Below are 13,789 nucleotides of genomic sequence, written 5' to 3'. Positions count from 1 at the left end.
GTTCAAAGTAAATGCTAAATCTATTCTGTTCTTCAATTCCTCCTCTACCCAACAAGAAACATCATAAAATGTTCCTTCTGCTTTATTTCTTCTTTCATAAAACCAATGTTGTAGCTTCACTTGAATGAAATCCATCATTCTTAGTATAGGCAGCTCCCTTGCTTCTAATAGCACTGAATTCATCGACTCAACTATATTTGTTGTGAGCATGTCATATCTTCGTTGTGGACTACAAGAACGTGCCCATCTTTCTGGTGGTTCTTCCATCAAGTAGTCATAAGTTTTCTTATCTACATTTGCAATATCTGACATGTATATGTCAAATTCTTTACGCTTGTATACTCTTGCAGCACTTTGGAAAAGTTTTACGACCTCACTTTTCACCTTTCTTCGCTTTAGGTTCTGCTCCAAATGATAGATGCAAATCCCATGATGGCTTTCAGGATATACCTTTACAATGCCATTCGCAATAGCTTGATGCCTGCCTGATAAAAATATCAAATTCTCACGGCTCCCAATTGCATTGCGAAGCTGACTAAAGTACCACTCATAGGAATTGTTGTTTTCAGATTCTGCTATTCCAAAGGCTAATGGAAAAATTTGGTTATTTGCATCTTTTGAAACTGAAATCATTAAAACACCACGATATTTTGACTTCAAAAAAGTCGCATCAACAGCAATCACTGGTCTACAATGATTCCAACCAGCTATCGATGATCCATATGCGTAAAACATATAAAGAAACCTGAAAATACAATATAAAACAAGGTTAAAATACCCGAAGTTTAGGACAGTCAGTCCTTAACTTACATTTACAAGTTATAAAGTTAAGGACATGTTGTCCTTAACTTTTATTTCAAAGTTCAAAACTTAAGGACTGGAAGTCCTTAACTTTTAATTACAAGTTCAAAACTTAAGGATAGGCAGTCCTCAACTTCTGGTTATAACTCAAAAGTTAACAAGGCTAAAGACATCATGTCCTAAATTGTTTACCTGTTGTTGTCGTCAATCTTTATGTTAGTATAAGTTCCCGGGTTTTTACTTGTCATCATATACAAGTATGAACACAATAATTCATAATTTTCTTCGGGACTTCCTCTTATTAAAGCGGAAGCATGTTGAATAGCACGCCACGCCTTGTGATATCCAATGTCTAGTCCATGCAATTTTTGCATCTCTGCCATGACAAAAGCTGGTGTAACTTCAAATCTTGGGTCCCGAAGATTATCGATAATGTAACCACTAATCAACTTTGAAGTAGCATGCCTTTGATCTGCTTTCCTAGTGTTAACAGAGCAGTCATGCTTTTTCTCAAGCTTTACTATCTTGAATAATGTTGAGTCTTTAATTCTGAAAGCACGCACACACCAACGACACCTATCATCATTGCATGTCAACGAATATCTTGTTGAGCTTGATCTAACAACTTTGAATTCAAAATGTCCTTTGATTGCTACATTAGAAAAACAATTAATTATGCTCTTCTTATTGTCAAATACTGATCCGACTTTTATTTGATCCAAAGAAGCATTTTCTCTTAATATTGTAGTTGGGGATTCTTTTTGTTTCAAATTTGATCTTCGTTTAGTTATTTGAGTGCAGGTTTTGTCAGCAACTACTTCGATTACCGGTGCACTCTCTAAGACTTGAATACCCAAAGCTTGTTCGTTGTCAATCTCTATAATGCTTTGTCCTTCTACTTGAATAGAATCAAATGTTTGATGCACCTCTTCATTTAATGGTTGAGCTTCAACCATATCTACTTCAACTATCTGTTGGCATCGCTCTTGATTGTCATGTTGAGTTTTTGTGTTGGCATGTTCATTGCTTGTTGATGCAAAAACTCTTTCCGAAATATCAACTATGAAACGACAGCTCTTGAAGAGTGAATGAGTTTTTAGCAACTCTATACATGTGTGAAGATCTAAATCTTTGGATACAAGCATTCCTTTGCTTGTTCCAAGGTTGATATCAAACCATATCACTATTTCAAACTTTTCACTATCCAATTCAATAAGCTCAAAAATCTGTTTAACGAAATCTTCAAACTGAATTGACTCAGGTGCTAGGAAAAACTTTGTTTGATGATCAAGATATTTATAGTCTTCAGTCCATCTACCATTAAAAGCAACTATTATGCATATTGTTTCCATCCTACAAGTCAAGAGAATGGGAAATAAAGGACATACGTTATAAAGCAATCCTTGTAGAATTAAGAACAAGTGTACTGTAAGTGCAATACCAAGATAATGACTGTCTGTCCTTAACATTTAAACATGTAATTAAAGTTAAGGACTGCCAGTCCTTAAGTTTTAAACATGGAATTAAAAGTTAAGGACTGTCAGTCCTTAAGTTTTAAACATGGAATTAAAAGTTAAGGACTGCCAGTCCTTAACATTTAAACATGGAATTAAAAGTTAAGGACTGCCAGTCCTTAACTTTTGAACAAGAAATTAAAAGCTAAGGATTGTCTGTCCTTTAACATTTAAACATGGAATTAAAACTTAAGGATTGCTAGTCCTTAACTTTTGAACCAGAAATTAAAAGCTAAGGACTGTTTGTCCTTTAACATTTAAACATGGAATTAAAATTAAAAGTTAAGGACTGCCAGTCCTTAAGTTTTAAACATGGAATTAAAACTTAAGGACTACCAGTCCTTAACTTTTGAACCAGAAATTAAAAGCTAAGGACTGCCTGTCCTTTAACATTTAAACATGAAATTAAAAGTTAAGGACTGCCAGTCCTTAAGTTTTAAACATGGAATTAAAACTTAAGGACTACCAGTCCTTAACTTTTGAACCAGAAATTAAAAGCTAAGAACTGTCTGTCCTTTAACATTTAAACATGGAATTAAAAGTTAAGGACTGTCAGTCCTTAACATTTAAACATGGAATTAAAACTTAAGGATTGCTAGTCCTTAACTTTTGAACTAGAAAAAAAATGTTCTTATTTTTTTGAATTCAATTTCCAAAATGAAGACACTATGTCCGGAATACAGAATTATCATAGGAGGCGGTGTCTATAAATTTATCAATCCAGAAATTCAAAAAAATCAAATTCTTATCTAATATATAATCAAATCAATACAGATCTAAAAAAGTATAACTATAGCGAAATAAAAATTGATAGAAACACATGAAATTATAACTTACTGTTTATCTATGTTGTTTTTTTGGATTAGATTACTGAATTTTTGAAATTGGGAAGAGAAATTGTGGTTCGTCCTCAGTTGATCGCCGCTGCTGCTGTTGCTCGCTTCTTCTCTTTGTGTAACTGCTGCTTGTGTTGATAGCGTAAGTATAAGTTATACCAGAAGGGTATTTTCGTCCAGTCAGGTATAAGTTTTTTAAAAGGAGTGGCTAAAGTCTAAATACATTGAAAACAGTGGCTTTAAAATAAAAGCCACAGCTTTTAGTGGCTATTTGTGCCGTTCGCCCAATTTGAAGTCGAACTCTCAGCTGTAAGGTCTCGGTATATATTAGCCCTATAGTAATAGTACAACCTCCGAGGAAAACCTCAAGATAGATTGCAAGCTTAACACGAGTCATGAGATCGTTACAAAATATTTATTAGTTATTTTATTTCATCCGTGAATTTAACCACTAATTTAGTGATACCAAAAATAAGATGATTATAACATAATGTTGTTTAAGATAATTTAATCATGAAAGGACAAACCCAGTTCGATTCTACTAGGAAAAAGATGCTATGTGAACCATTTCAATTTCACTGTGAAAAACAATCTAGTTGTTTAATTTCTAGAGATAAAATTTAAATATTGAAATATTATACGTCAATAAACGAAAATTAGCAAGACTCCCAAGGAATGCACTTAAAAGTCTTAATTTAGTATCACTTGATTCGACTATGGTTAAAAAAATAGATGCAACTATCGGAAAGTAAAAATTAGGACAATAGATAACAATTATCAAATTGCTTACGGTGTAAGTGCCCGTTGAAATTGCTAGAGAGTCGCACATGTATAAATGCCTTATATCTTCCAGATTTGTCTGTCTTAAGAGTTAATTTACAATTAACAGAAAAGGGGTGGTCAATTCAATGAACCATTGCACTAAAACTGATCTTTAATAATATTTGTACCTTATTGACCGATGGCTGTAGAGTGTCAATCTAATCTAGCACAATCTAGATAAAATCAACTTTTCTAAAGATTTATTCATCTCTACTACTCTTTGAGAACGATTCGAGTTTCTTAAGGAAGCACAATCAAATATTGATCCCAGTCCATGTGACTTTAACATGGGACCTCTAGTACAATCTGAAATAATTAAATCAAACAACTAATCATTTCTCTTTTGACGGATATCTACCAACGGCAGCCACATGCTAAAACCTAAAATATTAGTTATACGTTTTTGTTTTTATTTTCGTTCTTTTCGATTTGGTTAGGCAGCGATGTGTGACGGTGTGATGATGGTTTAGTTTTTGAGAGAATTTCAATTAAAGTTGTTATGAACTAAATATAGCTTCTCCATTTCAGAAAGAATACAAAAAAAAAAAAAAATCGATATAGGTTTCTTATAATTAATTTCTTCAAATATAATCTGCACCCATAGTGACATAATAAGTACTGCAAACTACACCCCCCATCCCAGTTTGTTTTGCACCTTTTGCATATCAGAGCTAATTTAACCGACTTTTGAATTTAAATCAAATTATACGTGTGATCAAAACCATTTTTGTGATGCGAATATAAAATTGTCAAACTTTTTGAGATGGAGGAAGTACGTGCAACTTCCAATAGCAGGGACGAATATAATATACATTATACATACAATGTGTTCAACGGAATGCACTATTTTTCCCCGGAGAATACAAAAATAAAATTTCAACCAATATTAAGATTTGAACCAAAAATTGCAAAAGTGCAATGAATTCAGTTGTGCAAACATATAAAAAGAATGAAACCATCAACTTTAAAATCTAAATCTCCGTTGTTTCATTGTGTGAAGTACTCAAAATGTCTATCAAAGGGAAACTTATTTTAAAATACTCTAATAATAATAATAATGCTCTATAAAATATAATGAAGTATAGTTTTAAAATAGGGTCTTGCTAATGAAGGGCTTTAGAGGCCACTTGATTTTTGCACGTGTGTTTAGATGTTTTTTTATATTTAGTTTTTGACTCTGTTCCCGGTTAGCGGCTGTCCGCAATTTTGAAGTTTCCATGGCTCTCTGTTGTTTCTTACAGACAAATTTCAGGGGTTTCCATGCACCTTCCCATCAGTTCACTTATGTTTTTGTTTTATTAGTATATGTTCACTCTGGGCAGAGCTAGGGTGACTGAAGGGGATAAATTAACTTTTCCGAAAACTTATATTATATATGTGAGGTCAAAAATATTTTTGATGTATATATTACGGTGCTTGAATCCTCTTAGTTTCTTCGAGTGTTCACTTCCTTATACTTTGAATCTTCTTAGTAAAAATTTTGGCTCGTGCTTTTATTTAACATGTGATGTGATGGATGAGGGCGGCATGGAATTTTGTCAATATTCAATCAAAACATGCATGAACCCTATTCTTTGACTAGAATTTAATTTACATGCAACTTTTAATTTTATTCCGACTTTCAAATTAGGCACACAGCATCCAATATATTTCTTTTAATTTTATTCCGACGTTCAAATTAGGCACACAGCATCCAATATATTTCTTTTGGCTAATGTTTGGGTTTAGCCACTGTGTTTTCCCACACGTGTTTTGCGGGAGATGATTTTTGACTGTGTGCGGTAAAAAGTTTGACGAGTCTACCTACAGTAAAACGCATAGATGAAGAATATTTAGTTTACTGCATTTCATTAGCCACGTGTGTTTCCTTGAAACATATTTTTCGTTGTCGTGCAACAAGTTATTTAAAGAACAAAACATGTTAAAAGAAATGTTTAATTTAATAAATGATAAAAAAAATAAAAATCACTATGAAACACGTTTTTATGCGAAGTCTCTATCCTTAATTCCTCTCACATTTAAACATGATATGAATGTCTCATCACCCATGTTTTAATTTTTCAGCTTATCCCGAATTTGATTTGCTTCTTTCTTTATTGCATTTAAATTTTTTAGGTATATATATATAATTTCCAAAGTACCAATTGTATTGGTCTAAATTTAGCGACTTGATAATTGTAGATAAATTAGGCCGAGGACGGGGTCGACCACTGCCTTACAGCGAGGAGTCGTCCTCAGAAGAATTATTGTCGAGGACGAGCAACTGGGTAATGAAGTAATGGTTGAATAAGCTTAGAAATTGACACAAGGAATATTCCTGCGGATATTCCTTATATTGTACTTTTCAGAGTTTCTTGGGAATATCTCGTATAAATAGGAAGAGAAAGAGAAAAAAAAAGGATCTTCATTTTTCATGATAAGAACACTTTGTAAAGAGTTGACAAAATATACAACTAATGTCTTGTTCACTGACTACTTGACTCAGCATATATTATTCACTCTCTGTTTGTTAGATCCGAGGATTCCTTATCCATCTTTACTTCCTATCTTTCCACATTGCAGTCAGGTGGAAGAATTATCCAAGTTACATAATATTTGAGTGATAAACTCCCTCTTATTACATTTATTATCATTGTCTACATTTATTGCATGTTCTTATTATTGTAACATTCATTATTAATCATTGAGCTCAAATCTGGTATTCACTACCCTTAAACATTACACGTATGGTTGACGTCCTTCAATATTAGATCTAGAATTTATTATATTTAACACTAAGATTCATCCTCTGCTTTATCAGTAATTAGTTTAACAAAAAACTCAACATTTTTTTATCAAACAATTTGGTGCCGTCTGTGGAGATCTTTTAGTTAAAGTTGTAGTTTCTTCTAGATCATAAAAAAGGACAGCCGTACTTTCCTCATTTGCACGAACTAACAATGGCAAGAAAAGGAGATGCAAGATAGAAAGCAATAGTGGGTGTCACTACCCACATTTTGAACACCATCAACGATGATGACAAAGAAGACAACGAGAATGTAATGTCGAGCGCTACACCCAGGCGGAGTGATTCAACTCCCCCTCATGAGAGTGTAACCGCTTCACGCGAAAGGGGAGCTTCCACATCCATAGCTGAGGAAGCACCACCAGCAATGAAAAATTACTGGAGGAGTGGCTGACAAGTACTCTAAACAACATACTCGACAAACCCGTTCAAAGGGCGAATAGAAACGTCATGCAAGCAGATATCACAGCGACCACCGACGAACAACCCGCTCCCCCAACAGGTAACACTTACATCGCTGTTGATGCAGGTAATGACGCACTTGCAGCCATTCTAAAGAAAATAGAAGAAATGGAAAACGAGAACAAAACACTCCACGACCAGATCAAGGAACATCAAGAAAGGGTCGATAAGATACCGGGCGCCCCAAAACTACTACCAAAACAGGATGTAGGTTGATTCGTCGAACAACCATACAGTGAGGAGGCAGCCCCACATGTCATACCCAAAACCTTCAAAATGCCACCGTATTTGAAGATATACCACGGTACCACAGACCCCGAAGACCACATCATCCATTACGTCACAACGGTAAAAGGCAATGACCTTTCGAAGGAGCAGATACAATCAGTATTACTGAAAAAGTTTGGCGAGACCCTAACAGGGGGAGCCTTAACTAGGTATTCACAATTATCGGCATGATCAATAACAACTTTCGAAGAAATGGCCGACAAGTTTGTCACCGCCTACATCGGGTCTAAGAAGGCGGAGGCCAGGGTAAATATATATTCATCGTTAGGAAATTGCTTTGCGAGGGACTCGGGGACTTCTTCGCCCAGTTTAACAGAGTAAGAAAGAACTTACCAAATGTATCACAAGGGATGGCGGAGTTAGCTTTCCAAAATGGGTTGAACAAGAATGGGTCGAGAGCGACCAAAACGTTATTAAGTAGGCTCATGAAATATCCTCCCACCACTTGGAAAGAAATTCATAACGGCTACTGCGCCGAGGTGAGAGCAAATGAGGACGACCTTAATGGTCCAACCCAATGGCTAACATCAGTTAAAACGGAGTCAAGGAAATACCGTCGTAACGACGGTCGAAGAGATCAGTCAGGACACTGCCTCAACTAAGAAAGGCATCAACCCTATGTCAGAACAACCATCTCACCATCTCCTTGACATGCGGAAGTGCCATCCAGGCCACATATAGGGACTCAACGAAATGAAAGAGGTATGCCTCCATTCTTATCTGCTCACAATTTTTGTGTCTCCCCTTCAAAAATAGTGTACGCACTAGAGAAGCTCCGCACAAAGGTGAAATGGCTATAAAAGATGAAGTTCGACCCAAGTACCCGAAAGTTGAATGTCCTATGTGAATTTCACCAGGAGCGGGGTCACAAAACCGAGGACTGCATAGCCCTACGATAGGAAGTAGTGAACGTGCTGAACCATGGGCACCTGAGAGAGATGATGAGCGACCGAGGACGAGCCAACTTCGGCCGCGGACGAGAACAACACCAACGCCCTCCAAAGCTACCCTCCCTCGCCTACACCATCCAAATGATCATCAGCGAAGGCGATGAAGTAGGAATCAACCACGTGAAGTTTACCACCACACACAAACTGAAGAGGTCGATCACCCATGAACGGTATGATGACCTCGTTGACAGTATCATCTTCGATAAGTCAGATACCCACGGTTTGACTTTTCTTCATTTCGATGCTCTTATCATTAAATATTTCGGATACTAATGTAAAAAGACTAATGGTGGATGACGAAAGCGGTGCATGTATTATCCACCCTCGAGTTCTCACGCAAATGAGACTCGAGAATAAGATAATACCACGTTACATAACACTAATAGGTTTTAACAATGCAGTTGAGCGCACCTTAGGGGAGATAACGCTACCTATTCTGGCCAGGGGCATCACCCTAGAAACAATGTTCCATATCATGAACCAGGACACAACTTACAACGCCATCATAAGGAAACCATGGATACACACCATGAGGGCCATCCCGTCCAGCCTGTATCAAATAATCAAGTTCCCTACTCCATAGGGGATATTCAGCATCCGAGGCGAACAACGCACAACCCAAGAATGCTATCGCATCGCTCAAGATTGTACATACACTCAACAGCTAAAGGGAACAAGCTCAGAAGTGTAGCAATTACCAAAGTCGAGGGCCGAACTCGACAGACAAAAAGACATCATCAATGACCCCGACATCGTGGAAGCTGCACGGTTAACGTAGAAAACCTAGATCCCATCTAACTGGACAACAGTGATAACAGAAAAAGGCTTACATCAGCCATAAACTCTTAGAACCAGGTAAATTTCGTAAATTTTTAATTGACAATGCCGATTTGTTTTCTTTCTCCCATGCAAATATGCCAAATATCCTGAAAGACGTTGCCACACACAAGTTGAACGTCGATCCACTCTACCCCTCAGTACAACAAGTAAGAAGAAAATTAAACGCCACAATCAACGAGTCCGTCAGTGATAAGGTGGATAAGTTACTCACTAACGTCTCCATCCGAGAATCAAAATACCCCCAATGGGTCGCCAATGTAGTCATGGTGAAAGAAAAAAAACGGGAAGTGGCAAATGTGCGTGGATTTCACGGGCCCAAATAAGGCCTGCCCGAAGGACTCCTTTCCATTGTCTCATATTGATTAGCTCATCGACACAACAGCAGGTCACGAGTTGTTGAGCTTCTTGGACGCCTACTCAAGTTACAACCAAATCCTTATGGAGGAGGAGGACCAAGAAAAGACTACTTTCATTACCCAACTGGGAACGTACTTTTACAGAGTTATGACATTCGGGTTGAAGAACGTAGGGGCAACTTATCAAAGGTTGGTCACCAAGATGTTCAAGGATCAACTCGGCAAAACAATGGAAGTTTACATCGACGACATGTTGGTCAAATCAAAAAAGAAGGAAGATCACATCGATCACCTGAAAGAGGCCTTCAGTATACTAAGGTAGTACGACAAGAAGTTGAACCCCAAAAAATGTGCCTTCGGCGTAACCTCGGGCAAGTTCCTCGGCCTACTGGTGTCACAAAGAGGCATCGAGGTCAACCCTGATCAAATAAAAACCATTGAAGGGATACCTGAAGTATTAACCAGCAAGAAACATGTGAAAATCTGACTGGCCGTATAGCTGCCCTGTCGAGGTTCATCTCACGGTACTCCAACAGGTGCCATAAATTCTTCAACATGCTAAAAAAGATAATGGGCCCCAGTGGAATTCAGAATGCATCGAGGCCTTAAGAGAACTAAAGGCATATTTGTCCTCGCTCCCGCTACTCGTTAAAGCAGAACCTGGATAGCGCCTCCTAATATACTTGGCCGTATCAGAGGTCGCAGTAAGCGCAGTGTTGGTCCGCAAAAACAAAGGTACGCAATCTCCAATCTATTACATTAGCAAAACCCTGGTCGACGCTGAAATGAGGTACCCCCACCTCGAAAAATTGGTCTTGGCATTGGTTATAGCTTCACGAAAGCTTAGACCCTATTTTCAATGTCATCCCATATCGGTGGTGACGACCTTCCCCCCTACGGAGCATCCTACATAAACCCGAATTGTCGGGAATACTGGCCAAATGGGCCAAAGAATTGAACGAGCCCAATATAACATATCAGCCACGAACAACGATAAAATCACAGGTACTCACTGACTTTGTCGCTGATTTCAGTGCCAAAATAATACCCGAGGTCGAGCAGGAAACTTCTCGCACCTTTCTCGGGCTGCTCGATCTATGGGTACTATACACCGATGGTGCATCCAATGCGTCAGGATCCGGACTGGGACTCGTACTCGAGGTCCTAACAGTCGAAGTTATCCTCCAATCCATACGGTGCCCTGTTATGACTAACAATGAGGCCGTAATTGCAGGACTTAAACTAGCTCTCAAATGCAGAGCACAATGAGTCGTCCTCAAATGCGACTCACAACTCGTTATCAACCAAGTCACAGGGACTTTCCAAATTAAAGAGCAAAGGCTACAAAAGTACCAGGCAGAAATCCATAAACTGCTGCCAGAATTTGACGAATGTCGACTCGACCAGATACCTCGAACATAAAACATTGATGAAGATGGCCTCACCAAGTTATCAGTGGCCACCATAAAATTACAAAAGAAAATGCGGTCACCCTCTTCCACTCGTCAATAGACCAACTTGAGGTACACTCTGTAAACTTGACTTGGGACTGGCGCAACTGTATTATAACATACTTGCGAGAGGGAGTGCTCCTATCAGACAAAAAGGAAAACAAAAAACTTCGAATGCAGGCGGCTAGGTACAACATCATTAACCACGACCTATACAAGAGAAGATTCGGAGGCCCCTTGTCAAAATGCCTAGGGCCGAACCAAACGACACGTCCCCGAGGAAGTACATGAAGGCCACTGTTGTACCCATGCTGGTAAACGAACCCTCGTCAGATACCTCATTCGGGCAGGTTATTATTGGCCCACAATGAAGAAGGAAGCCGCCGACTACGTCAAGAAGTGTGAGAAGTGCCAGAAATATGCCCCTATGATACACCAAGCAGGTGAGCACCTCCACTCGGTTAATCACTATGGCCGTTTATCAAATGGGGAATGGACATTGTCGGACCCCTCCCAGCAGGGCGAGGTAATATACGATTTTTTTATTTTAACTGACTATTTTTCCAAGTGGGTAGAAGCAGGTGCGTTCGCCCAAATATGCGAACAAGAAGTTATCACATTCATATGGAGAAACGTCATATGCCGCTTCGGCATCCTCAAAGAAATCAGTTGTGACAACGGACCCCAATTCACCAGAAAAAAGATCGCCGAATTCTTCGAGAAGTGGCACATCAAGTGAATACTCTCCACGCCATATCACCCTGCTGGTAAGGGATTATGGCCAGAATTGCTACCAGAAGTATTTTGGGCATACCGCACCACACAAAAAATAAGCACAGGAGAAACGCCATATTCACTAGTCTATAGGACAGACGCCATAATACCAGTCGAGGTCGAAGAACCTAGTTTGAGATACTCCAATGAAAGCGGACCAAGCAACAATGAAAATAGGAAACAATACCTCGATGAAGTAGAGGAGCAAAGACACATGGCCTACATAACAATGATAACCCAAAAACAACAACCGGAGTGATACTATAACAAAAAGGCCAAAGTACGGCCACTCAAAGTCGGAGACTATGTACTTAAGGCCAAAACACGGGCGAGCAAAGACCAAAGAGAAGGTAAACTATGAACCAATTGGGATGGGACATACTAAATCACGGAAGCAACAAACAAAGGATCATTCTAACTAGAAACAATGGAAGGAAAGCTACTACAAAATAATTGAAACATCGCCCACCTCAAATACTTCAACTTCTGAAAATGGATACCCTCTAAGTCGTACTCTTTTTCCTTCACCCGGGTTTTGTCCCAATTGGGTTTTCTCGGGGAGGTTTTTAATGAGGCGATGAAGGGGATGTCCCAAATTTCAAGTATGATTCATCGCTCTGTCTGCCAACTTCTTCTCCAGGCCGAACGATGAAGGGACTAGGTACACTAGAACTTCTCCAATATGTATGGAACAAACAGAAATGTAATATTCTCCAATGAATGAAATAAAGCAGCATCTTTGCACAACTCTACCAAGTCGTTCTACACTTTACATTTGACCTCGCTCGAATTACTTTACATTCGACCTCGCTCGAATTACTTTACATTCGACCTCGCTCGAATTACTTTACATTCAACCTCGCTCGAATTACTTTACATTTGACCTTGCTCGAGTTACTCTATGATCGACTATTCCAAAACACTACATGCAAGTGGCCGAAAAAGACTAGGACTTCACCGCATAGAAAATAAAAAGATAACGAGAATCCGAAAATACATAGCAAAAAGGCAATCATTCCTTTTCAATTTATCAAATTACAATATTTTACAAAGGAGTTTGAGAACGCCCTCACAAAAATAGCAAAGCAAAACAAAAACAAAGTATAACAGTTTCACGCCACATCATCCCCATCGGCGTACTCATCATCGTACCAAGGGTTAGAGGCAACCCTATCCGTGGTGTCACCATCCTCATCTCCGCCAGGCGTACCAGGGTCGTAACCACAAGCTTCACGAGCTGCAAGTGCCTTGACACAAACACACTCAAGCTCCACTTCAGAAACCTTCCCTGCAAGCTTCAAAGATTTATATACGTCAAGTTGAGCCTCGACATGAACCCACATCTCATACAACTCCTGCGGCACACCGAGATCGGCAGAAGTATGAGATGTGGATGGCTGTGACTGTCGTCGCTCCTCTTTGGCCCTCAAGGCAATGACCTGCTCGTTCAACCCAGACAACTCCACCTCCAAACCTTGGATCCATTCCTCTAACCTCTCCACCTTAAAAGCCGATGCCTCCACCTTGTTAGCCCGCTCAGACTTGCAAATGCGGAGGGCATCTTCTAGGGCCGTCGCCTCAGCCATAGCGACCATTATTCCTTTCTCGGCACGATCCAATTCCTCGACCTTGGCACTCAGATCACCGCGTAGATCGATGGCCCTTGCCTCCCTCTGCCCGAGTTCACCCGTTAAAGATGCTAACTGCGTTTGAAGGTCGGCGTTCTCATCCATCACCCCCTTGCTCACCTCGAGCTCATCCTCTTTGTCCTTTAGAGCTGCCTCAAACTTGCTGCACCTACCAATGGCCCTCATAAGTTCATCATCCTTCTCCCGTATCTCTTCATCTTTCTTCGCCAACTCATCATCTTTCTATTTAAGCCCATCGCGAAGCGACTGAAATTCGCCATC

The 13,789-nt window shown here is 39.2% G+C and overlaps 1 protein-coding gene across 1 annotated transcript; it reads right to left on the bottom strand.

Moving 5' to 3' along the window:
* Positions 1 to 266: 266 nt before the first annotated feature.
* On the bottom strand, positions 267 to 2,153 carry LOC104232116 (uncharacterized). Its single transcript, XM_070166369.1, has 3 exons — positions 994 to 2,153; positions 451 to 745; positions 267 to 290 (listed from the first exon to the last, which is right to left on the bottom strand). The coding sequence occupies exons 1-3, from the start codon at positions 2,151 to 2,153 to the stop codon at positions 267 to 269; spliced, it is 1,479 nt and encodes a 492-aa protein (XP_070022470.1).
* Between the last annotated feature and the right edge of the window lie 11,636 nt (positions 2,154 to 13,789).

This window comes from Nicotiana sylvestris, chromosome 2 (assembly GCF_000393655.2).
Source record: "Nicotiana sylvestris chromosome 2, ASM39365v2, whole genome shotgun sequence".
Lineage (NCBI taxonomy): Eukaryota > Viridiplantae > Streptophyta > Magnoliopsida > Solanales > Solanaceae > Nicotiana > Nicotiana sylvestris.
The sequence above is the reverse complement of the archived record's forward strand: the minus strand, read 5'-3'. Positions and strand labels throughout refer to the sequence as shown.

Excerpts from the sequence above, each read along its gene's own strand:
- LOC104232116 (XM_070166369.1), bottom strand. The coding sequence starts at position 2,153 with ATGGAAACAATATGCATAATAGTTGCTTTTAATGGTAGATGGACTGAA. Across the intron at positions 746-993 it reads AAGATTGACGACAACAACAG|GTTTCTTTATATGTTTTACG; the intron begins GTAAACAATTTA and ends TTGTATTTTCAG. Across the intron at positions 291-450 it reads TTGCGAATGGCATTGTAAAG|ATAAGAAAACTTATGACTAC; the intron begins GTATATCCTGAA and ends TTGCAAATGTAG.